The following is a 25,017-nucleotide window of genomic DNA, read 5'->3' as shown; positions in this document are numbered from 1 at the left end:
TTCATCACGGGGAGGGGCCGGTGTCAGCACGGAGACCGGGGAGGGGAGGGCAGGGCAGGGGAGGGGAGGGCAGGGCAGGGAAGGGGAGGGCAGAGCAGGGGAGGGGTCTCCAGAGGCCGGGGCGTCAGCTCCTCCATCCTGAGGGAGGGGACGGTGCCAGCAGAGGTGGTCGCCAGCCTGTTTTCATGGGGGGGGGGAGGGTCTGCACGGAAAGGGGGGGCAGCTTGTTTCTCTTCCGGGGCGGGGGGGCTGCAACAAAGGGGAAGCCGAGCTGTGAACCCTGCTGTGCTGGTGAAGGGGAACTGCGAGAAACGGGGAGAGACAAACTGGCTACCTGTGTCGGGGGAGCCCCCCGGGCCAAAGCTTCTCCCCCTCAGACTGCCTGACCTCCCGACGCCCACACCCACATGCGGCGGCCGCTGCCCCAAAGCCCCGCTCGCGGGAGACACCCGCTTCCTGACCTGCCCCTCTGTCCCGTCCCCCGCCCATGGCTCCTGCCCGCCCGGTCGCGGTCGCTGGACTCGAGGAAGGTCTCAGCGGGCAGGTCTGCTCGCCGCATCTCAAGGGGCTCAGGCGGCGGCTTTGTCAGTGAACAGGCCTCTCCGAGGCTCTCCCCACTGCCCCCAGGAGGACCGCCGCGGCCTGCGTGGACCCCCCACCCCGCGGCCGCCCGATGTGTCTGCGGCTGCATGGCCCACGCTGATGGTCCACGGCCATGCAGGTCGTCCATGGCCCACGCTGATGGTCCACGGCCGCGTGTCCTCGGCAAGCGTGCGCGGGGGGTGGGGGGCCTTGACGATCCCCCTGCTGACGTCACTTGGAAGGCGGAATCCCTCCAGACGGGCGCTCACCGGTGGGCTGGGCTTCCCTGCACCCGACTCGCTGGACCCGTGCAGGCAGAGGGCCGGCTGGCGTGGCTGCCTCCCTGCAGGGGTGGCTGAGCTCAGGGGCCGCAGACGTGCCCAGGCCGGTGCCCGCCGCCTCCCCCACGGGCTCTGGGGTGCAGTGGGGTGAAGGGCCGGTGCCCCACAGCTGCGGCCGCCCCACTGCAGACCTGGATCCCTGAGGGGCCTGCCGGGCCGCCCTGCCTGCTCCGCTGGCTCCGGCCCGCCCGCCAAGGGTTGACCCCACAGCCTGGCTGAGCTCCCGCCCGGCCAGCGTCTCCTGGGAGCTGAGCCCGGGCCGGGGACTCTGGAAGCTCCTCCCATGGCCAAGGAGACACCGGGTGTTCTCCTCGCGTAGTTTGTGCCAAAGGCCCTGGGACTTGAGCTTTTGTTCCCTGTCATTTCTAGTAAATCAGGAGCGATTAGGCGCTCATGGCGCCGGGATTTGATAAAGAGGCCAGGCAGGCAGGAGGCCGGGCAGGCAGGAGGCGGGGCAGGCAGGAGGCCGGGCTCTCAGGGTGGGGCAAACCCACCTGACGCAGGAGGCCCCGCCCAGGGGCGCGTTTTTCAACCTAAAGATATTTCTCCTAAATTGCCTCAGCTGGCATCTGGCGAGGGACATCCCAGCCAAGGAAGGTCAGTGCATGTCCCTGGCCCGCAGTGGCCGCAGCATCCGCGCCACTGAGAGTGCCTAGGGGAGACTGCGGGGGCGGGGGGTCCCCCGGACTTACTGCCATTTAAAACTTAATTTTTCTGTGATGCAGAGTTGAGTCAAGAATTCTCTGCAACGCGAGGCTTCCTGGCAAGCTCTGAAGGGCCGGGCTCCGGGACCCGAGGCCGACAGTGGGCCCGGGGGTGCCCCGCAAAGCCCCATCCGTGTCTGGCTTGTCCTCTGGCTTCAGCGTTTTCCTCCAGAGCTCTCAGCCCCTCCCACTCGTCACAGCTCCTGCCTTTGAGGGAGAATAAGGTCGTTTCCCGAGGTTCCGGCTGGCGAGACCGCACTTCAGGGAAGCCTTCCTCGGTGTGTCTAGACCTTTCCACCCCCCCGGCCCCAGACCGCCGTCACACGCCCTGCCTGGAGGCCGCACCCCACAAACCGAGAGGTGTCAGGCAGTTGGGTTGGACTTCCAAGCGGGGAGGCCGCTGTTGGGGGCGACTCCTTGGCCTCGCCTGAACCCCCATCCCCGTCCCACCCGGTGGGAGCTGGAGGCGGCTGCAAGGCCGTCTGGCCTCAGCCCCCAGCTCCCGGAGCACGCGAGGGCGCAGGACGTGGCACAGGTGGGCTCCCGAGCGCGGAGGCGGCCACAGCGCCAGGCTGCAGCCCCCGAGCTGAGCGGAGCGGTGGTTCAATTCCGCGCCTGCGCCTCCGCAAAATACCCGCAGAGTAAAGATCCTTTCAGAAGAGAATTGTTCTTTCTGGAAAGACTGTAATTTACCAAAACTCAAATTGGCCCCAGGTGCAGCCGGGTTGGGCCGCCCTGAGGGCTGTTCAAGCGAGGAGGCAGGAGGGAGCACCCCCTTGGTTGCTGGAGCAAACTTGCCAGCATCCCGCCCCTGCAAGCAGCCCCGGGGCCTCAGGGCTGCCCGTCCAGAGCATGCCACCAAGGCAAGGCCAGGACGCTCCCGAGGGGACACGGCTCCTGGCTGCTGGGGACAAGAGCCACATCCACGAGGGATGCTGGTTGGCCTGAAGCCAGGGCTCGGAGAGCCTGGGGGGAGGGGTGGGCAGCGGGGAGCTGGCCGCCACCTTCCTGCAGCGCCGACTGGCCCTCGGTGAGGGCACATGACGGGGGAAGAAGCCGGAAGGTGCTGCAGCGATCGGTCCAGCATGAAGACGGCTGTGCGCCCAGCCTGGAAGCGGGGCTGGTCAGCAGGACTGGTCCGTGGCCTGCGGGCGGGCGGGGTGTGTGCAGGCGCCAAGATCGTGCTCTCAAACCTGCCTCTCAAACCAGCAAGAGAAGTGCGCGCCTGGCGCTGTCGGCTTGTGTGCGCACGTGTGCGCGTGTGTGCGCGTGTGTGCGCGTGTGAGAAAGAGGCACAAATAGGGCGAGGGGTTGAAAAACCATGAATGTGGAAGGTCACGGCCGCATGTTTTATAATTCTACTTTTTCCTTCATTCCCGCGGCGAGCGGGCGAGGAAGGTGGCTGCGAGCGGGCGGGGCCGCGTTGCAGGGGCTCGACGGCTGTGGCGCCGGGGGGCCGCCCGGGGAAGCTGCTGACCGCGGCCGTGACCGGTGCCTCCCGCAGGCTTGGGCGCCCATGGCCAGCGCCGCCGCCACGGGGATGGGGCAGAGCCTCGCGCTGTTTGCAGCAGCTGCGTGAGGCTCCCTGTTTATGTGCTCATCACGAACATTTTATAGCAAAATAAAATGAATATTTCAGGAGGAGATGATGCATTTAATAATTTCTGAACCCGGTGGTCTGACACTTTCGATTCCAGCCAGCACCCGGGAGCAGGGAGCCCAGCCAGGAGGCCTCCGAGCCCAGGGCGCCCCCGCCCGTCCCGCTGAGCCCCGGGGAGGGAGGGCCTGGAGGCGGCGGGCGTTCATGTGTGACCCCGACTTCAGGCCACCCCTCCAGGCTGGTCCCCAGCTCTTTCCTCCAAATCCACTGCCCCAAGGTGCCCTCACGGTCCTGGGAGAGGGGTCCCTGCATTAGCACAAACCGCTGAGCTCCCCCAAACCCAGCAGGGGACTCGGCGCAGCCCCAGGCGCACCGAGGGGGCGTCCCCTGAGGGCGCGGCAGCCCCCAGGCCCGGCCTCGGGGCACCGGCCCTCCCACCTTCTAACTTTAGCCTCTTGTCTCTCTCTTGCAGGAGAAAAGATCTTTCAATTAATCAATATTTTATACCACAACTCTGCTGAGACTTCCAATAAATTTCTAGAGCTGCAGATTTTGCTCTAATCTCATTATCGGCCCTTCATCAGAAACTTATATTTTAAGCTGATTCTAAAATCAGGAAAAGAACGGGCAGGCGGCTGACCTTGAGCCGGGCGGCCTCTGGCCCCCAGAGGGAGAGGCCTGGGACGGGCGGGCGCTGGGCTCCGAGGCCCGAACCCCGGCTCCGCGCGCTCCCCGTGCCCCAGCCCATCCGCTGACTCAGCGCAGCTCCAAGGCACCTTCAATCCTAAATATTTTCATGAGAATTTGTCTTTCGTTTTTTGCTAAAAACACAAATGACTGCGGAAGGGAGCACATAGCTAAGAGGCTGATTTTTTTTTCTGAAGTATTTTCATTATTTGATAAGGATTTAAATGGATTTTAACTACCTCCCCAGATAGTTCTTTTTAAATGTTTTAATTTTAAGACCTTCCTGGCTTAATACATTATATGCGCATAATCAGGTTATATATTCTCCACCCTAGCTCAGTCTGCATAATAAGAAAATGGGATTATAATAACAGCTCCGCAGGCCGTTAGCCCAGCCATCACCTCGGGGCTGGGCGCTGCGGGGTCACGTCCCCCCCACAGCCCCTCCGGTCCCCGTCGCTGGCTCCAGGGCGCCCCACCCCAGGTGCCACAGCCCCACTGGCCGAGCCCACGGAGGGATCCGGTCGCGCGTGAAGGGGCTCCCTCACCCAGGCCGACTCCTCGCACCCCTGACCGCCCTCAGGCTGGGGCACCCTGGGGTCAGGCAGCTTGAGCCTCAAGAAAGCGTAAGAGCTGGACGCGGGCGCGGGCCCTGGGAGGGAAGGGGCCTGGGTGCAGGGGTGGGCGCGCCCCGACTCTCCCCACACCGCCGCTGGCATCGCCGGGTGGAGGCTGGGTGTCACCCCGAGTGAGGCAGGGAGGGGCTACACTGGGTGTCAATGCGGGAGACACGGGGGTGCCGGCCTCGCGAGCAGGGGTGGCGCGTCTGCTCCCACCCCCAGCACAGCCGGGTCCAGCGCGGCCACGTCCATGGTCGGCTGTGACAGTCCCAGGGTGTCGCCGAGGGGGGCCTGGCCGTTGGCTGCCCACGGGAGACAGGGCGGCGGCAGGGGCTCAGCTGCAGCACCCCCACACAAAGGACCCCCAAGTCTGTAACCCAGGACCTGTGCCCTGACTCGGGGCACGTGGGCCCCACAGCCATGGGACATGGGGTGGGGTCTGGTTGTGGGGGACGGCGTTGGCCCTGCTGCCTGCCGGGGCGCCCTGTCCTGAGCCGCCGCCTTTGTGGCAGGCAGACCCGCGGGGTCCCCCTGTCTGGAATCTGGGGTGAGCTGCCAAGTGGCGTGTGGTGGCAAGAGATGTTTATGACGTGCAGGGCGCAGCGAGCGTTTCTTTTATATCCTAAATAAAACCTAAACTCCTGCGTGTTTGTGGCCTCGTTTCTGTCGCCCGTTCCGCGCCGGGGGTACAGCCAGCGTGGGCCCCAGCGCGCTCCCACCCCCGCCAGCGCGGCACACACTGCGGGGCACCCGCACCGCCCCGGGCCCCACAGACGCAGCGGGCGAGGCGGGCGGGGAAGAGGGGAGTGTGGGCGAGGAGGGCCTGGGGGAGCCGGGGCCGGGCAGCTTCTCAGACTGGGCATTTGCTCAGCTCGGACCAGTGCCAGTCTGGCACAGAGTTGGCGGCCAGCGGGCTCCAGGCAAGGGGCACTGCCCAGGAGAGCCCACGGGAAGGAAAGCTCCGTTCAGTCTTCCCGCCTGGGGGTCCTGGCCCCTCAGCCTGCTGTGACCCCTGTTCTGAGGCCTCTATGCGTCCAGCATCTCAGTGACGCTCCTCAGCGCCCCTGAAACAACAGTCCGGCAGGCGTGGGCACCCAGAGGAGGCTCCTTGGGCTGGCCCTGGGTCCCCCGAACTCTGCCCCATGGGCCGGAGCCAGGCCCTGCCCCCCACACCTGGGAAGTCCCGGGGGCGCGTGAGCAGGCAGGTAGGGAGAGGGCAGCTGGCCTGCAGCCCACGGCCTGGGGGGCAGGTGTCTCTCTCAGGATGTGACGGAGCCCTCCACGGGCACCACCTGCCGGGCCCCCGGGGCAGCCCTGCCCACCCTCCTGGAGCCAGGCTGAGCCTGCGGGCCGGTGGGGAGGTTTGAAAGCGCCCCCCCCGCCGGCACCGTCCTGGGCTCATCGGGACAAGGGCCAGTGGCCCCCAACGACGCCCGCTGTGGCCGGACCTAGCCAGGAGAAGGGGTGCCAGGGAAGACCGGCACCCGGGAACTGGTCGGTCCCCCGCGGCCTCTGCCATCCCCCAGGGCGTGGGCTCCCAGAGCTGGTGGCTGGAGTACAGGCGGGCTGGCGCGAGGGTGCAGAGCGGGAGGAACCGCCGGGCCTGGCCCGGCCCACAGCAGGGCGCGTGCCCCCCAGCCCCGCTCGCCCCCTCCCTCCCTCGCATCATCCCTGCCTTGGGGAAAGGCCGGTTCTGGTTTCGGAGCCCCGGGTGGGGGAGGGCGGGGGAGGCCAGGGGCTCCCCCCATGAGGGCACTTGCCCGGAGGAGTGGGGGGGATTGGAGCGGTTTCCACACCTGCCAGTGTTCCGGCAGGCCCCGGCAGCCTGTGAGGCGGAGGGTGCCCCGGCGCGGAGGGTGCGCGGGCAGGAGGGTGCGCGGGCAGGAGGGTGCGCGGGTGGCCATTCTGCTGCGAGGCTTTCTGTGCTGGGGGGAACCCGCCCCGGAGGGCAGCTGCTCATCTGTGGTTTGCAAACCGAGGTCGGGACAGGTCGGCGCCCGTAGGCAGGCAGCTGGCTGGAGCGATTTGTCATCCCAATGGCTCGGCCGGCCGGGAGGCCGCAGCGCAGGGGCAGAGCGGACACTGCACTGAGCCGGCCTAGCAGGACTGGCCACGGCTGGCGGCCTGGGTATCTGGTCTGGAGATGGGGTGACGGGGGTCCCCACAGAGCATGGGCCCCGAATTGGGGTCATGGGTGTCCCCCATGGAGCACAGGCCCTGAGTTGGGGTGACGAGGACAGGCTGGCGCGGTAGCTGACCAGCGAGGACAGGGGCCCTGTAGCTGACCTGCGAATCCTGCTCAGAGGAGGCGGCTCAGGGGCTCCGCGGACGCCCGGCAGGAGGAGCTGCCTGTGGGCGCTGTGCCCCCTCGGCGACGGGCGTGCTGGGCTCTCCAGACCCAGCGGTGCGATCCGAGTGGCCCCACCAGCGCCGAGACACGCGCTGAGGGGCTCCGGGAAGGCTCAGCCGCCGAAGCACGCTGGTTTAAAATATTTATTACTTAAAAAAAATTAAAAATTTTTTATACAAAGATGATGAGAAAAATCTCATGCAAACTCTGGCCGTACGATAAAAATAACTCAAATATTCATATGATGAATTTGTACAAAATAATTCTTCTGTCAGTAGGAACTGTGGCGGCCGCACCGCCCTCCCGGGCCCACCGCGGCGGCCCAGGTCCGGGCCAGGCGTCCGGCGCCGCGCGTGGCGACGATGGCCTATTGCTGCTCTCCGGAGTTGGACGGGCCGCCGCGGCGCCCCACGCCCGCGGCCCCGGGGCCCCGGGGGCTTCAGAGAAGGTTCAGCTAATGGACTCCACCGTGGGGACGCTGCTGCTTTGTGACGAACCTGCAGTGGATTTCTAATTTGTATATATTACCAGTCATTTGCATAATTAAAACAATTAAGAGATCGACATATCATGGCCATTAGAAATGCATCAAAGTCTGAACATCGTACAAAAGAGAGAGCTTCAATATGAAACAGTAATCCTCTGAGAAGGAAGCCCACGGCACCTGCAGAGCACACCCATGCACACGCCCCTCTGTGCACACAGCTCTCTGCGGACACACCCCTGTGCACACAGCTCCCTGTGGACACACCCCTGTGCACACGCCCCTCTGTGCACACAGCTCTCTGTGGACACACCCCTGTGCACACACCCCTCTGTGCACACAGCTCTCTACGGACACACCCTCTGTGCACACAGCTCCCTGTGGACACACCCCCTGTGCACACGCCCCTCTGTGCACACAGCCCTCAGTGCACATGCCCCCTGTGCACATTCCCCCTGTGCACACACCCCTCTGTGCACACACCCCCTGTGCACACGCCCCCTGTGCACACGCCCCGCTGCCTGTGCTTCCTCCTCTGTTCGCCCCTTGCCCGGAACTCTCAGTCTTGTTGCATTTCCCACACTCATCTCATCTTCCGGAGTCTCAGTCTGTTTTCCTTGTCCCGTTTCTTCAGAACAAGCATGAACTGGTTGAAGAAGTGCTCCTGGTCCTTTCGTTTCTGCACAAGTCGAAACCTCTGATCCCGGCCATATTTCTCGGCAAACTCCTTGAAGGTGGTCCTGGAAAGCAAGCAGGTTCCTGAGCTGCCAGCTGAGAGCCTCCCGGCTTCCCGCTCGCAGGCCCGCGCCACTGGGACGGTGGACCCTCGCCAGCCCCTGCGTGAGCAGCACCGCGGCTCTCACCCTGGCCCGACCGGCCACTGCCCCCTCCTGCGCCACCCCCCACGCCTTGTTCACAGCTCCCGCAGGTCTGTTCCAGAAACGTGTCCCTTTAGCGGTTAGGGGCGAGCAGCCTGGCCGTGGCCCCGCCCACCCTGCTCCCGGAACCCTGTCTGTCCCCCACCAGGGGATGCCGGCATGGGCTTCGCTCCGTGCTGACGCCAACGTCTGCCCCAGGGACTGACATGTTGTCGGGCCCCAACACCGAGAGGTGGGTCTGTGCTGGGTCAGGGAGCCTCTGACAAGGACACAGGCGAGGCCCCGCGGGCTGGACAGCTCAGGGACACAGGAGTGGACACATCTCGCAGGTGCAGGCTCCGGCTTGCCCAAGGGCTGGCTTCAAGGGCTGACCTTGAAGCCAGGGCCAGTGCGGCTCAGGCCGACCTGGCCTGCAGGAGGCTCCCGGGGCCCAGGAGAGGAGCTGGGCCCTGGCCCAGGCCTGCGGCCCCTGCCCCTGCAGACGCTTCATTTTGTGTTAAATTATTACGACCTAGTGGGTTTCCCATGAGCAGTGAGGGGCACTGCCAGGGCTGTTAGGAGAGAGGGCGGCGGCCGGCAGAGTCCTCCTCCCTGTGGTCCCAGACGGTGGGGCTCAGCCCTGCGCGTGACCCCGCCCGGGCTCCAGAGCTGCTCTGAGGATACCTGGGGAGGTTCAGCTGCAACTCTGGCGACACCCCCCTACCTGGGCGACACCTTAGATTCCTCCAGAAGCTTCCTGAACTCTTCTTTGGCGAGCAGCAGTTTGCTTTTCTTTTCCTTGTATTCTTCTTTGATTCTGGCCTTGACAAACTGCTCAAATATCTGAAAACACACAAGACAGAGCTGTCGCGGGCGGCAGACCAGACAGGACAGTGTGGTCAGCGGCCAGCCTCCGTCCCCGCTGCCGGCTGGGGTGAGACTTGGGTTCCCAGAGGCCACGTGCTTCTCCACCAGGGCGCCCCCCGGGTGGCGGGGCCGGGATGGCCGGACCCGGGGCAGCTGGCCCAGCCGGCTGTGCCGATGGGCTCTGGCGCTCTCGGCACCCCAGGGCACTGCGTCTCTTCCCGCCACCACATCATTGGCTCCGGGCTCGAAAAACAGCTTTAGCCAGGGACGCGGAGGGCGGCCGGCGCCTCTGAATCGCGAGCGGTGCTCCCTGCTCAGCAGAAGGGCTTGCTGCGGCCGCTCCGGGCCCTGCGCCAGCGGGAAGGGCGTGGGGGGAGCACGCAGGCCCCCAGCGTGGCAGGCGCGTCCTGAGGGCGGGCTCAGCGGCGTGTCGGACACACATGACAGGCTCTGACTGTTTTGGTTGAATAGTCGGACTTTCTGGCTTTTCGTATCACAAAAGGCAGAGGTGATGCCTGGCCATGACGAGGTCCTGGTTCTCCTCACCCCGGGGACGTGGGCGTCCGCGCGGCTCAACGCAGCGTTTTCTGAGGCACCTCTAAGCACTTCTCACGCGCTCGAAGGTTTCTTTCCAGAAAATGTGACTCAACTGGCTGGCAACAGGGCCAGGAGACGCAGTCCTGTGTCTGGGGGACCTGGCCTGCCCCAGAGCCCGTAGGGGCCGGCCAGCGGCAGGAGCAGATGGCCACACAGCAGGCGCCCCACGCGGCCCAGGCAGCTCCTGACCCCGTGGCTGGGGATGGTGGCCGCTGGCTCTGCTCTGGTGTGAGGCCTGGGGCACGTGTGGCCGCTCCCCCACCCCTGCCCTCCTGCTTTCTGTCTGCCCCTCACGACACACCCACGCCCGTCACGTCTGCCCCAAGAGCAGAGGGGTCGCCGCCGCTGGGGGGCCAGACAGGGCTGTGGATCCTCCGGGATTCGTCTCCAGACCCGGCTGGGCGGGGACCATCCGTGTTTGCAGTCTGGCCGCCTGTCCGTCTGTCCGTCTGTCCAATCTGGGAAGCAGTGTTGGCTCCGTGGCCCACTGTGCCAACAACCATGACCTCCGGGCCTGGTCCCTCTGAGCCATGTCTTGCTTTCCAGGGACCTGCTCTAGAAACTTCCATCCTCTGCTCCTGCTGCTGCTGTCCCCTGGGCCTCTGCCCTTGCACGACTGTCACCACGACCTGTCTTTCCAGCACGGCCCCTGGGGTGTGTCAGGGTCCCCAAACCTGTGAGTGTGAGCGTTTGCCTTCTGGGCCTTGACGGCTGTGCTGGGGGCAGCTCCAGGACCGTCCCTGCACCCGCGCTCACCCCGCTCTCACGGCGGGTGCAGACCCCACCCCCAAAGGGGCAGCAGCATCCCCCCAGCCTGCGTCTCCCGGGCTGTCCCCGGGGTGAACCAGCGTTACCTGTTTCCGCTCCTCGGAGTTCAGCAGGAGGTAGCGGGGGTCAAACACGATTTTATGCAGCTCTTTCTCCCAGGTGGAGAACGCGGACACCTGAGGGGGAGTGGACAGTGCGCTTAGCCTCGAGGCGCGGGGGCGGCGGAGGAGGGCGTGGGCTCGGGACCCGCAGACACGCCAGGCCGGGCCACAGGGGACGCCCGCTGCCCGCGCCCGGGGACAGCCCGTCTCGAGGGCAGGAAGGAGGCCTCTGAGAGCTCAGAGCCCGGCTCGGGGAGGGCGCGTCTCCCGCACTCCCGAGCTCAGCGCCAGGAGACCCTTGTCGACATCCGTCCTCGGTGACGGACCCACTTCCCAGCAGGCTGAGGCTCACGGGGACCCGGCACGAGGAGCCCGTCACCCCAGCACAGGGTGGCCACGCCGGTGGCCGCTGGCCTGTGGCAGAGCCCACTCCCTGGCCTCTGCCTCCTTCTTTCTTTGCCCCAGGTCCCCTCACGACACCCCTGCCTCACACCCCCCCCCATCCCGCCGGCAGGTTCCAGGACTGGCCAGGCACCCGAGCCAGGCTCCCTCCCTCGGGCTCCCCCATTGGGGTTCTGTGCTCTCCAGGAGCAGGCAAGGGGTGAGGGGGACGAGGCTCCGGGACAGGCAGGGGCGCCAGGCCCTTCCCAGAGCAGAGGGGAGCGGGGGGCCGAGGGGGAGGAGCGGCCGCGGGGATGGGCCTGCCCGCCTGGCGTGGCCTCCGGGCTCGGGGCTGCACCCAAGCCTCGCCGAGGACAGCGGGGGGCACGATGTAGGCTGAAGGGGATGAAACGCAATTACACTGAAACGATGATTTCTTCAGCTGCGCCAGAGCTGGTTGTAGTCCAGGATACAAATTTCTTGAGATTTAAAAAAAAATTAACTTTAGAGAAAAAGACCGGAGGGAACGCGCCCCGCGGGTGGCGGAGCCTCCTGGGTAGCGCCTCGGGGTCTTTTCTCTTTTCTCACTTCGGGGCGCCTGGGGGGCACCGCTGGGCTCCGGGGAGCCCAGGAAGCAGAGGGGCATCTCCACCCCACACAGAAGCGGGCGCCGCGCCAGGCCACGGGCACCCGGCCCCGCCAGAGGGCTGCGGAGCCCCCGAGCCCCCACGTTGTGGCTCCCGGGCGTCAAGCGAGGTCCCAGGGACTGACTGCGCAGAAGGAAAAACTCCATGAACTGTCCCTGATGCGCTCACGGAAGCAGTGAGGGTTACATAATAATCTGCTGTTCGGTGAAACCTGCCTCCTTAGGAGCGAAGTCTAAGACAGGTCTCGGTGGCGCGTGCTGGGAAAACGAAAAGGAAAACCTCCCTTCAAGCCCATGCACTTACCACAAGCCGGGAAACCCTGCCCGGCCCGGCCCTCGGCCAACTCCCAGGCGCCCCGGCCCAGCCCGTCCCGCCACGGGGACTCGCTTCAGAGCCAGCGCAGCGCGGGCCTCGCTCACCTGCGTCCCTGGAAACGCGACCTTCCCGAGGCTCCTTTTTTAGCAACTAGAAATCGCAGGGGCTCAGCTCACCCCGTGACCCCGCACTTATAAAATGAGCTGGCAGGGTCCCCAGGGCGGGAGTCAGGGTGGGAGCCGCAGGCGACTTCCTGGGGTCCTCGCGAGGGGCTTGGCCTGTCCCGGGAAGCGCAGATGCTGGCGTGGGGCTTTTGTTTCCACGGGGGCTCCCTGAGCCTGGTCCCTACTGACCCGCCCGGCTGGGGTGTCTGGAGAGCGAGCAGGGGGTCCGGGCGCAGCGTGTCCCAGCGCGGGAAGGGGGGGCCCCGCCTCCCGCCTCCCTCTCAGGAACTCCCCCCTGGGTGGACCTGGCCGGAGGTGGGGATAGTGGTCAGGCAGCACCCGGCCGGGCCAGGGCGAACCTCCCAGCCGCCCCGGTGGCCAGGAGTCCGTGGTCGAAGCAGCGCCAAACAATAACCCGAGGGGCGGGAGGGGCTGCAGCCTTTTGGAATTAAATCAGCCTGATGAAGGCAGTTTTTAAAACCCTGACTTTTGCCAACAAGCACGTCCTCTGTGGTCCGGCGTGGGGCCAGCTGCCCTTGGCACCGCGTGGACGGTGCACCTGTCAGGTGGCCCGGCATGGTGGGCTGGCCTAGGCTGCTTCTCCTTCCGCTCGACGCGGCCAAGGCTGTTTCCCCACTGACAGAACAAGGAGAGGATGCCCGGCTGCGCCCAAGCCCAGAGTCCTGCCCACCGGGCAGCCCAGCCCTGCCCGGGCCCCCTCGGAGGGTCCTGTCGCAGCTGTTCCTGCCGCGGGGCAGCCTGGGGTTGCTGACCGGGGTTCGGGGCTCAGCCCCCGGTGGCCTCGGGCGCTGCTCCCTCCTCCTGGTCCCTCGCACCTGCCTATGCACCCCTGAGCAGAGCGGGCAGGAGTCCCCTGGAAGGAGCCCCGGACACGGCTCCTCGGCTCCCCGATTCTGCCGCGGCTCAGAGTCGGGCTGTCTGGACTTCAGATTTTGCTGAGGACGCTTGGGGGCTCCAGGGAGAGGGGTCCCTGCTGCACTCGCTGCTCTGGGCGGCCCTCTGGGGGTGGACACCCGAGACCGACCCCAACAAGAGACACGGTGCTTCCTTTTGGGGCCCCAGGGCGGCCCCTCCAGGGCCCCTCCAGGGAGGCTCCCCCTCACCGAGCTCCAGGGGGGCCCCGCCCTTACCCCACGCTCCAGGAGCATGTCTCGGAAGTGGGCCACCCGCTCCTCCAGGGGCAGCAGGATCGGGGGCGGCGTCCTGGGGCCTGGGTCGCCGCTGTCCGTCTCAGCCAGCCCGGGGCTCTCGCGGCCTTCCGTCCTTCGGGCAGAGGACACGGTAAACAGCCCTGGCCCCGCTGCGCCCGGCCCTGCACCTCCCCGCACCTGGGACGGCGGGCTCGGTCCCTCTAGGCAGCAAAGCCGCGCAGGTGGCCAGGAGGGTCCGGCTCTGGGACGACACAGGCATCGCAGGTGGGGGGGGCCGAGGGGGGCTGTGCCACGCCGGGTGCCCAAGGGAAGGAGGCCTCCCTCCTGGAGGCCACGGAGCCAGCCGGCTTGCCCTCGGCCCGGCTCCCGCCCCAGGCCCTCCAGAGCAGCTTCAGCCTGGACCAAAGCGCCCGCTCCGTGGAGGCCGAGCCCACCAACTCGCAGGGCGGGAGGGCGTCCAGGCCCAACCCAGCGCCCCGAGGCCCAGGCCAGGGGCCCACTCAGGCTCAGCCTCTGCGCACAGCCACGCTCACAGCGCCCGCTCCCGGACACTCACGCCGCGGTCACCAGCACACGCGGTCACTCACGCCACGGGCCCGCCTGGCAGGCCTGGGCCCTCCCTCACGGCGTCTTTGCTGTTCAGGGCAGCCCCGGACTAACCCACGACATGGGTGCCGCCCGGCAGGGGCCGTTCACAGACCAGCTACCTCCGGACGCACAGTCTCTGCCCTTCATGTGATCATGTGGGATTTTGGGAACAGAAGGTCACCATGGGCTGCGTGTGTCCCGTTCCAAGGGTGGGCCGGGACTGCTCTGTGAGGAATTCTCAGCTGACAACAGCAGCGTGGGGGCGGCCTGGCGTTGCTGCCAGCCGATGGGGTCCCAGGGCGCCCGAGCCGCTGGCCATGCCCCGGAGGCTGGCAGGGCGCTGGGAAGCGTCCGGGCCAGGTGTGGCAGGAGAGGGGTTTGGCCTTGTCCAGCCGATCCCAGGTCAGGGTCCCCAGGCCCAGGGCCTGCCGTCCCCACCCTTTGGGACGTGAGGGGCACCCTGCCCTGGGTCTGGAGGTCTGGGCGTGTCCCGCTGCCCCACGGGCACATATGTCTGGCCGGACGGGTCCAGGCTCAGCAAGCCGGTCACTCTGCCTCTCAGGGGCCAGTGCTACTGAAGAGCAAAGAGGGGACCTCGCCTGCCACTGCCCAGAACACCCTAGACCACAGACATGACCTCACCACCCCAGGTCTTTCGGGCGGCCACCTGAGGCCACCCGGCAAAGGACGCTCAGTCCACCAGCTGCAGGTTATGGGTCAAGGAAAGTGGCTTTTCACTGTCCCCACGATGGGAGCAGATGGGGTGGGGGGAGAAAGGGGGAGGGAGGGGCTGGGGGGCAGGGTTCCCCGCAGCTGCGCTGAAGCCCTTCTCAGCACAACCCGCACCCCCACGTACCCCCCACGCACCCCACACACCCGGCGTCCGTGTGCAGGGGCCCTGGCCACTCGGAAGGTGGGGGCTCGGAGCTGGCCGAGGCCACGTGTCGGCACCAGGGAGTGTGGGCTCAGGCCCTCCCAGAGTGGCCCCGGCGCCCCCTCCCCAGGCCCTCCCTGCCCCCCACTTGAGAGAATCAGCAGCTGCCGGCTTTGACCTTGGCCCGACTGCAGAGCAGGCCGAGGAGATGCGGATGAGGCGGTGTCCAGGCGGCCGACCCCACGCAGAGAGGGTCCGAGAGGCGCCGGGCAAGGGGTGTGGCCGGGTGAGCGGCCTCGGGCAAGTGGCTGTCCAGCCCGCCCCGCGCCTCCTTTCTGCTATGGTCTCTGCTGCAGACGAGGCGGCCTTGAGCACGCCGGCGCGGGCGGGCGGCGGGAACATGACCTGCTCATTTCTGATCCTGCTGAAATATTCAACGCCTGATTCCGCCGTCACCGTGTCCCTGTGCCTCCCGGCGCTGCGGCTCCTAAACGCACAACAGGCTCCTGCGTCTGCATCCGCGGCTCTAAGCCCAGTGAGCAGGAAACGCCAACGGAGGGCGGCTCTGGCAGGGGCCACCAGCCCGCCCCCAGGCGCCTGCACCCCGACTGTGCACTGGGGCTGGATGCCGGCCTGCCCGCAGCGTCCGCTGGGGGCACTGAGGCTGCAGGCACTGGGCGAGCGGCCCTGCAGGAGCTCCGCTGGGTGAGAGCTGCCCTCCCTGCGGGCCCTGGGTCAGGGTGGGGTGCCCGGGGTCCTGCTTCACCTGGCCAGCGCCCAGCGCTGTAAGCAGTGGCAGGGCACAGTCAGCACAGGACGCCTGGGTGGCCCTGGCTCCCAGCACGAGTGGCCCCACGGCTGGGCCTTGCAGGGTCTTCAGCCGTCCCTGTGGCATGCGCTGGCGGGACGCCCGTCCCAGTCTCTGCCCGGCCATGGGGAGCTTCAGAGCTGGCCCGGATGTTGCTGCCCATGAGTCTGAACGTGACCGCCCTGCTCACGCGGGCTGACACCGGGCAGCTGGGTGAGTGGCCAGTCTGGCATCCTGCTCCAGGAAGGGCAGGGAGGGCGTGCAGGGAGATGGGGTACTGGGAGTGGGGATACAGGGGGGTACAGGGAGTGGGGGTGCAGGGGGTGGCGCTGCCCCTCTCAAGACCCCCCAAGATGGGGCGCTTTAGGGTCTTGGGGCTGCTGCCCATCTGAATGTCCATCAGCCCCTCGAGCCCCACTCTGTCTCCACAGCCAGGGCCCGTGGGGGGGCACAGCGCAAGAGGCAGCGTCGGGGGTGGGAACTGAACACTCGGTCCAAACAGATGCAGCGGGGCCGCCCACAGGGCACAGCGGGTGCAGCGCAGGGGACGCTCCACAGGTCGGACGGGGTGGGGGTGGCCCCGGCTCGGGCAGTGGTGGACGCGGCTGCTTCGCCGGCCTGGTCTCCTGGCGCGGGCGTCCACTAGCCTCGGGGCCAGCCCTCTGTCTGCTCAGCCGGGGGGCATCTCACCTTTTATTTGCTTCAGTAGGCGGGAGAACCTCTTCTTTCTTCTGGCAAAGAGGCTGGAAATTTATCATCAAAACGCCACGAGCCTATAACTCCGGCGCAGGCGAGCGTGAGATTCTGCGGGAATCAAAGTCTCTCTGCCTTGTGGGGCCTCCGACGCTGGATTGTGTGCGCGTGACAAACGGCCTTGGCAGAGGCACTCGAGAGCCGTGTTCTCTGGCCCCGGCCTCCGCGCAGCGCAGCGCAGGCTCTGGCAGTCAGGAGAACGGCGAGTCAATCGGGGTCTCGGGGCTCGTGGGGGCGATGCGGGGGCCTCCACCCCTTTCCAGGGGTAGCTGCGAACAAAGCCACTGGGCGGGAGGACGTCGCCGGCCCGTGGAGCCGCCGCCGAGAGGCCCTGGCTGGGTCGGAGCACGAAGCTAGAGATCATCTGGCCTCGCCGCGAGGCCAGGCCGCCCGTGAGGGACAGGCGCAGCAGGTGGCTGGGCACACGCAGCCCACAGGAGGAGGGCCCGGGCTCTGGGCTGGGGGCCGACGCTCCCCTCCCGCATCCACCGGCTGCCCGACTGCACGCCGCTCTCCCGTGGCTCGGGTCTGTCCGACAGCAAGATGTGGTCCTCCTGGGCGGCCCTGGGTGTCCTGGCCAAGGAGGGGCCCTGGCCCTCCGTCCCGCACCCCCTGGGAGGTGCTGCTAAAGGCTACAGATCGTAGGCCATGACCAGCTGTGTCCACCGTCCGTCCCCCCTGCAGGCAGAGCTGGCCTGGCCAGTGGGCAGGACCCCAGCAGTGAGGAGAGCCCATATGCTCCCGGGGTGCGGCGCCCACTGGGCCCAGCGTGTCCTGTTCTGGGACCCCTGCCCGGCCCAGGCGCCCACACTGTGATCCCCCAAGGGCAGGTCAGCCCCAGGTGCTCTCCCCCGGGGGTGATCCCCGTCGGTTCTCAGGTCACCGGGAGCTCGATCCTGATGTGCGTGGATGCGCGGGCCTGGGCTGTGCCCTCGAGACGGAGGATTTGGGTGCAGCGGAGAGGCTGACGGTGGCTTGTAGAGGAACAACAAAACCTAAGGTCCTCTCCCGCCTGGACTTGCTGCCCCGATAGCCCTTAGCGGGGCAGGAGGAGACATGGCCCAGCTGCGCCTCGGGACCGGGCCCCTAACAGCACCGAGACGCTGCAGAGGGGAGCAACCTCACGGCTCCCGCAGCGCAGGCACCGAGCCGCCCGGTCCTCCCACGGGGCAGAGCGGCCCGGGCTCAGACAGCAGGGGACAGGCCTGCACGAGGCGAGGCTGGCTCCGTGAGTGGGAGCGGTGGGCGGCAGCCCTGGGGAAACAGGGGACCCCAAGAATGGACAGCGGGGCCCTGGCGTGCGCAGGGACAAGGGGCCGCGGAGCCAGGACCCCAGCGGGGCCAACTCCAGAGAACGGACAGTCAACCCAGCAGCATCAGCGAAGGGACAGCAGGGGACAGGCCCTGTGTCCCACAGGCAGAGGATGCAGGGCGAGAGGCCGAGAATCTGGCCAAGAAAGCGCCCGCCGTGGGAAAGCGAGCCACACCTCCAGAAAAAGCCGCTGTCACAAGCTCGGGTGGCAGCGGGCGGCTCCGGGGGGACTGCGGGCAGAGGGCAGCGCCCGCGCAAGAGGTGGGTCCGGAAAACGCCGCTCCCCAGCAGTGCAGAGACCAGCGGGACGGGAGCCAGGCCCAGCGTGGCTCAGGGGCACCGGGACGCGGCAAAAGGCCCAGGAGGCGCACGGAACGAGGAGGGCAGAGCCGTGGCCGAGCCCCCGCCGCGCAGAGGCCCCAGGGACCCCAGAGCAGTGCCCTGCAGGGGAGACGCCACCTGCCTCTGAGCGGGGGCTGCCTCCGGGGTGCCCGCCGCGAGCCGAGGGCCGGACGGCACCCGCGTGTGCTTAGGCAGCTGGTTCAGTCCTGGGAGCCGGCGGCCGCCGGGGGCGTGGGCTGCGGGGCCCTGGGGGCCTGGACGGGCTGCGGCCACTGGGGCGGCGCCCGCAGGAGCCCAGAAGGGCCTCTGAGAGAGGAGGCTTCAGAGCCTGGACGAGGCCACAGACCCTGACCCCGTAAGGGCGGCCGCTCGGGTCGGGGAGCCACACCTACCGGTTCCTCTTGCTTTTCACGTTCTGGTCGTCGCTGCCGTCCTCCGAGCTGGATCCGTCGCCGGGGTCGGCTGAAAGAAAGCCAGGCAGCCGGGTTGGGGAGCCCTGGGGAAGCCCCGGGAAGCCCCACTTGTAAGCAGACTCGGCTGGAAGGAAACAGACTCTCCCTGCAGCTGGCGCTGGCCCACCGGCGCCTCTGGGCTGTCCGGGGGGAATCTGGCCGCTCTTTTGCACAAAGGAGCCGCCTCCACGGGCTAAGCCCCTGCACAGGTGCTGGCCAGGCCGCAGGACGAGCTCGATGGCCAGCCCGCTCACTCGGCCCAGCTCCGGGCCCAGCCCCAGGCCGGGTCCCTCACAGTGGGCCTCGCACCACTGACCACGAGCTTCAAAGGCTGCAGAGACCGGGCCTCCGCCCTCTGGGAAGAGCCCATGGGCTTTCCAGTGAGGCGCCCTCCACGAGCCCCAAAGGGAGCAGGAGACACCAACAAGGGGGCCCCGATGGCCTCTCCAGCCTGGCAGGCGACCAACGCTCCCGGGAGCGCAGCTGTGAGGCCCTGCTCGCGGGGTTTGTCCTCCAGGCCCGTGGGCCGGGCAGGGGCCGCTCTGCCCAGGGCCCCCCAGCCTGTGAGACTGCAGACGCCCAACACCCCCTGCAGACGCCCAACACCCCCCACCCCAACACCCCCACCCTCACCTCCCCAGCCCCCCACCTCACCTCCCCCCCCAACCCCGGCCAGCTAGTATCCGACACCGTCCACCCTGTGCCACTCAGGAGCTGCAGGGCCCTCCCCGTGTCCACCGGGTCCTGGGGAACCCTGGGGACCGGCGGGGCAGGGCTGGGTGGAGACCAGGCAGCCCCACGGGGAGCACGGCCGGGCGCGGCCCCTCGCCCCCCCTTCCGCGGCTGTTCCTCTCCACTAACGGCTCAGCCGCGGCCATAAAAACCCTGGGCGCGCCGCAAGGTGACTGGAAATAACTCAGCTCGCCTGACGCCCCGCAATGTCAGCGAGGAGGCGCCTCGGCTGCGGGGAGGGGGGCGGGGCTCCGCGCTCGGCCGCCCCGGGGACTGGGGCGCCTTCAGGGCCTGCCCCCACCCGCCCCCCGCGGGTGCCCAGGCTCACACGCAGGGACACACCCCAAGCCGACCAGCACTTAGACGAGGCAGCCATTTTATAAAATCCATTTATTCCGTTTGTCTCCTGAAAACCCCGCCGCCAACGGGAACGCTCAGCCGCCCCATCGCAGGCCAGACGCAGGCGCCAGGACGCTCAAGGCGCGAGACTCGCTGCTGGGAAACGCGGCCGACCCCACAGGGCCGCGGGGCTGGCGTGGTCCAGCTGGGTCCCCCCGGGCGCCCCGGGAGGCGGCTCCGTCCAGAACCCGCAGCCGGGCCCAGGAAGGGCCAGTCTCCGGGCGCCTGTCCTCACACCGACCACCCGGGACCACCCAGGCCCCAGCGCCCAGCGGGCCGTGAGCACAGCCAGCGTGGACGGGCCAGCGTGAGGTCCGGCTGGGACCCCAGGAGGACGGCCAGCGACCCGTCCCCGCCACCTCCTCTGCGGAAGCCCCGGCCCCCGCGTGGCCCACCCCGTCCGCTTGACGCTGCCGACGGGAGCAACTCCGTTCAGACAAACCCTTCAACCGCGTCGGGGCTCAGGTGTCTCCCGCACCGTCCCCTCCTGCGGGCCTCAGAGCCCGGGACGCAGGTGGCGAAGGGGCAGCTCTGCGGGCGCCCATGTCCCTCAGGCCTATCCTGGTCCAGGCGAGAGAAGCGGACGCCAGCTGCACCTGGCCTCGTGGGCCCTGCCCGAGCCGGCCCTGCCGCGCTGCAGAACGGGGGAGGCGGGGTGGGGGGCCGCCCAGTCTCCTGCAAGAGTCGAGCTGAGGCGAGGAGCGTCCCCTGGCCCGGGGCCACAGCCCAGCCCTCCTGGCGCCACTTGCGGGCGGGGCTGAGGCTCTGCCGGGACTCTGGCCCGGCCTCCCCCGCCTGCAGCATCCATTTCGCCAGAGGAGGGGCCGGAGACCGAGGCCGAGCCAGCCCCGCGCTGGCCACGCCCGCACCCAGCGGCATCGCGGGCTCTGCCGAGGACCCGCTGTCGCGGGCTGAGCGACCATGGCCCCCGGCGCCCATCCCAAGAGTCCGCGGCCGCTTTGCAAGAACCGTCCGGTCCCACCCTCAGCACTGCTAACAATGCTCCGAATCAAAGCCCAAACCCCGATTCCACCGTCCTCTACACCCCCAGCCACGCACCCCTGCATTTGAGTAGAAACGCAGCTGTGCCATCTCGAGCCCCCCGAGGCGAGTGTCCCGGGGCCCCACCAGACACCCCACAGAAGCCAAACGGAGACCCTCCCGCGAGGAGTCGGCTCCATCTGCTGCCCTTGAGGCTGCGCTGCGGGGGGCGGAGCCGCACCCCCGGGGAAGCAGGTCGGGAGGAGCCCTCCAGGGCCAGGGCGCACCCTAAAGCCTCGGCCACCGCAGCCCCCCAGGCGCGCTCTGAAGCCCTGCCCCCGCCCCGCAGGCCGGCGCCCCCCCGCCCCCCCTCATAGACGGGGCCGCCCGCCCAGTTACTTGCTGCCGCCTCCAGCTTGCGCTTGTGCGGGGGGTCCTCCAGGATGCGGTTGAGGTCCCCGCGGTTCCGCAGGTCCCCCGGCTTCTCCCACACCGACAGCTGCATCGTGGGGTTGAAGAAGAAAACCCGGTCGTCGCCGGTCCAGACCACGCACCTGCGGAGGGAGCACGCTCAGCCGCCAGGCTTCCCCCCGGAAATCCGGCCCGGCCCGGGCACCCGCCCTCGGACCCAGCCCACGCCGGGCAGCCTCTGGGCACGGGGCAGGGCGGCAGCAGAGGCGGGTCTGGGGCTCCCAGCCCTTCACCCCATCTCACTCACCAGCCCCCCGCCCCCCGCGTCCAGTCGTCCCCCACGGACCCAGCCTAGGGGAACCCGGCCTCTGGGGGAACCCAGGGCGAGCCCTTGGGACGGGTCCTGGCCCGAGCACGGCCTGCAGGCGCCAGCAGCAAGGGCGCGTGGCCTCCCGAGCCCCAGCCCCGGCGTTCCGCACTTGGGCCGCGGGGTCCTGCGTGGAGCTGCCCGAAGTGCCCAGGGCGGACGTGGAAGCTCAGCAGAGAGGAGGGAAGAGTAAGGAGGGAAAGCATCCCAGGCGGGAGGGAGCAGGGAGGGGTGCCGGCAGCCCAGGCCCTGGGGACTCCATCCCACCTCAAAGCATCCAGGGGGTCGAGGCCAGGGCTGCCCCCACCTCTGGCTCCACCTGGGACAGGCCAGGATGGGCACAGGAGGCGCTGGCCCGGCCTCCCCCTCCTGGTCCCCGGCTTGCAGGGCCAGGAGCCCCCCGCCTGCACGGGGTTCTCCTCGTCCCCCGCTGCTGCAGGCCTGGCCGGGAGGCGCCAAAGCTCCTGGCCGCTGGCCTCTCGGGGGAGGAGTGCCGGGGGGCCGGGGGCGCCCACCTCGCGCGGCCAGGCGCGGGCAGTTCCGGCCCCCAGGCGCGGCTCCGCAGGGACGTGGCTCTTGCTGTTCGGGGGCTGAGCTCGAGGCTGGGGCAGAACCCCACGTCCTGGGCGCCAGGCGGACAGGCCCTTCCTGGAGATGACCCTGAGGTGCCGAGAAGGCCCGGGTTGCGGGGACACCCGGAGGGGCCACCACCCCGCCCTGGAAGTCACCGTGGGATCTGGCGGCTGAGGGAAGGCCTGGGGCAGAGCCGGGGCTCCTGACCCCGTGGGACAGGATGAGCTGGTGGGGGCCAGGCCTCCACTGGGGGGCGTCAGGGCTCCCCCGGCCTGCGTGTCCTGGCGGCGTCAGCACCCCACTCAGGGTGGGCCCCGCCGAGAGCCGGCTGCAGCGGTGGTCATTGCAGGTGGGGCCGCGGCCTCCAGCTCTGGACCCGCCTGCCTCGGGGGCCCCTCGCCCCGCCCTGGCCGCTCGCCACCGGGCTGGGACGTGGGAAAGGGGCTGTGGCTCCGACATCCCCCACGGAACCCAAGCAGCAAAGGAGGGACCCCCCCGCTTTCTGTGGGCAGAGAGTCTCGTGGGCTGGGAGGCTGCGGGGAGCCCTGGGGCCGGCGTTGAGGGGGGACCCCTGGGAGGGGGCTGCCGGCCTTTCTGCTGTGGACGCGGTGACGTGAGGAGCTTTCTCTGAGCGCGAAGGGAAGGTAACGGCACTGTGCGTGGGCAGGAGCCTGGGACAGGACCCGCCGCCCTGCCTCCCCGCTGCACCCACGCGTGACATCACCGGCGCCCCCTTCTAGAGGCTGCGGGTGACTCTGGAACCCCTGCTCCCCGTCCCGCCTGCCGCCGCCGTGCCCAGCCTCGCCCTCCCCAGCAGGCACTTCCCGCCCGGCCCCCACCTCCTTCCGAGGCCTGCCTTGGGCTGCGCCCAGCTGCCTGGGGACGCGAAGGCTCCCGGGCACTCAGTGTTGGGTCCTGAGATGCAGACCGTCTGGCGAGGACCCCCCAAGCCACACACTGGGCCGTGGGGTTTAGGGGCCGGGTTTCAACTTCGGCCACAGACGGCAGCTCACAGGTGTCCTGTCCACCAGACACGGGGCTGGGCCTGAGAAGGGTCTGGCAGGCAAGACGGGGCCGCCGGGTCTGGGCAGCCGGGACTGCAGGTGGGTCTGGGAGGAGCGGGAGCAGTTACAGCCCCGACGTCCTGCCGCGAGCTTCCCCGCCAGGGACAGCGCTGCAGAGGGGCCTGCTAGGCTGGTGCCGGGGCGGGCAGAGGGACAGCGGCCTGCGGCTGCACATGCATGTCCAGGCAGAGCCGGTGCCCGCCAGGGACACGCGCGGAGTTGAGCCAAAGAGCTGAGGCGGGTGAACGAAGGAGGCTCGGGCAGAAGCTGCCCGTCCACGCCCACGGTTGGTTCCAAGCCGACCGACCAGCCGCGCCACGCGGTCTTAACTCATGCATCATCTTGTGCACACTTGAAGGGACAAGTGCACGCCCCGCCTCCAGCCGCGCCTGTGACTCCTGGGCGCTGCCGCCGTCCCTCTCCTCAGCTGCCCGGTCCGCAGGCTGGGTCAGCGCCCGACGGATTCCAGCGTGGGGAGCAGCCGGGCGCCGAGCAGCCCACGGACGAAAGTGTGTTTCAGCCGATGAGACCCGGGCTCCCAGCGCCCTGCAGCCAGTGAACCCCGACCCTCACAAGCTCTGGGGGCGCCTCGTCCCAGCTTCCGTCATCACCCCCGTGAGCCCCCCACATGCAGGCCCCTGGTCCTCCAGCCCTGTCTGTCTCCGTGGGCCCAACCGGCGCGGCCTGCACCCACCAGGACAGGCCTCGCCGCAGGGACAGTGCCCGGTTCTCCACCCGCCCGTGGGGTCCCCGAGAGACGGACACGCAGGAGCAGCCGGCCGGGCTCCCCGGCGCTGCCCACCACGGACCCTCTGCCTTCAAGTCCTCCGCGGGCTCGTCAGGACTTTGCCTGTGGCCGTCACTGCTGCCGGACCTTTCCCCGCTGTTCGGTGACCAGAGGGGAGGGCCGGGCCGGGCAGAGGGACACGCAGCCCTCCGGAGGCGCGTTCCAGCATCAGAGCCTGACCCGGGAGCCCAGAGCCTCGTCACAGAAGCCAAGGCCTGCAGGGCCCCGGGGACCGACCCCGGCCCTCGCCCCGAGGCTTCTCCCCACGCGCCCTGCGCCCCGACCTTCAGGCTTTAAGCTGAATTTTACTTTAACCGCCCCTCTCTGCTGCCCCCAAATCACCCCACTGTAAAGGGGCCTTTGTAAATACCAAAGCCGCAGCTCCCGGCAGGGGTGTTTGGAGTGTGGGTCTCGGGGCCTGGATCCCAGGGGCACGGGGAGAGGCTGCCCGCTGCCCACCACCACCCACTCCAGGGCAGGGAACCGCCCTCTGGGCTCCGGCGGCGCGGGCCTGTGGCGCTGGCCCGCTGAGGACACTGAGCCCCGGGGCCGCAAACCCAGCCCTAGCGCGCGGCAGCGGCTCGGGGCTCCAGGGTGACGGCCGCGCCGGGCCCTCGCCCGCTGCTCAGGCACCTTACCAGGGGGATCCGGGCACCGGGGTGGACGCCACGGGTCGCGTGCCTTTGGCTGCGCCGTCCTCTCTGGTCACCAGGAGGGGCGGAGGCTCCTTTAGCAGAAAGAGAGGGGGCACTTTCTCAGCCGGACGCTCGTCCGCACCCAGCAGCAGCCAGCAAGTCTCCCATCAGAGCCGCGAGGGCGGTCACCGGCTGGGGCCGCTCAGCACTGCCCAGCGCGAGGACAGTCATGCCGACAAAGTGGGCTTGAGGGCATGGCCGACTCTGCAGAGCAGCCCGGCCTCGCCAGCCCCGCCGCCCAGCGGCCACCCAGCCACCCAGCCGCCACCAACAGGGGGTACGGTGTGGCCGCAAGAGGCGTTCAGGCTCCTCCCGCCGCGGGGCAGGACGTCGCTGGATTTGTCTCCCAGTGCGTGGACCCCGCGGCTGGAGCCCCCAGAAGCAGGAGGACCCCTGGGAGGCAGGAGGCCGGAGGGAATCGAGGACCCGATCTCTGCAGCTCTGGAGTGGCCGCCAGCAGGGGCGGGGGCCTCCTGCGTCTGTCTCGGTCCCAGAGCGTGCAGCACAGCCCGGAGGACATGGCGGCGACTGCTGGGTGTTAGGGACGGGCGGTCGGGCAGCACACTGGGTCTGGCCGCGGCGCACGCAGCTTGGAGGGGACCAGCGTGTCCGAGGTGAGGCGGGGTAGGTCAGTGCGAGCCA

At 68.5% G+C, this 25,017-nt stretch overlaps 1 protein-coding gene across 1 annotated transcript in view; it reads right to left on the bottom strand.

Moving 5' to 3' along the window:
* Positions 1-7,887: 7,887 nt before the first annotated feature.
* The window catches only part of TCERG1L (transcription elongation regulator 1 like), a 44,430-nt gene continuing 27,300 nt past the window's right edge, over positions 7,888-25,017 (bottom strand). The window contains exons 6-12 of the mRNA XM_037496463.1: positions 24,319-24,407; positions 20,878-21,032; positions 18,307-18,376; positions 13,217-13,349; positions 10,544-10,633; positions 8,950-9,068; positions 7,888-8,108 (exon numbers count right to left, since the gene is read on the bottom strand). Of these exons, the coding sequence (XP_037352360.1) occupies positions 7,952-8,108; positions 8,950-9,068; positions 10,544-10,633; positions 13,217-13,349; positions 18,307-18,376; positions 20,878-21,032; positions 24,319-24,407 (813 nt within the window). The 3' untranslated portion in view covers positions 7,888-7,951. The remainder of the gene's footprint in view (positions 8,109-8,949; positions 9,069-10,543; positions 10,634-13,216; positions 13,350-18,306; positions 18,377-20,877; positions 21,033-24,318; positions 24,408-25,017) is intronic.

This window comes from Talpa occidentalis, unplaced genomic scaffold, assembly GCF_014898055.3.
Source record: "Talpa occidentalis isolate TD23 unplaced genomic scaffold, MPIMG_talOcc4v2.1 talOcc4.8, whole genome shotgun sequence".
NCBI lineage: Eukaryota > Metazoa > Chordata > Mammalia > Eulipotyphla > Talpidae > Talpa > Talpa occidentalis.
Note: the sequence above shows the minus strand (reverse complement) of the source record. Positions and strands in the feature narration are given on the sequence as shown.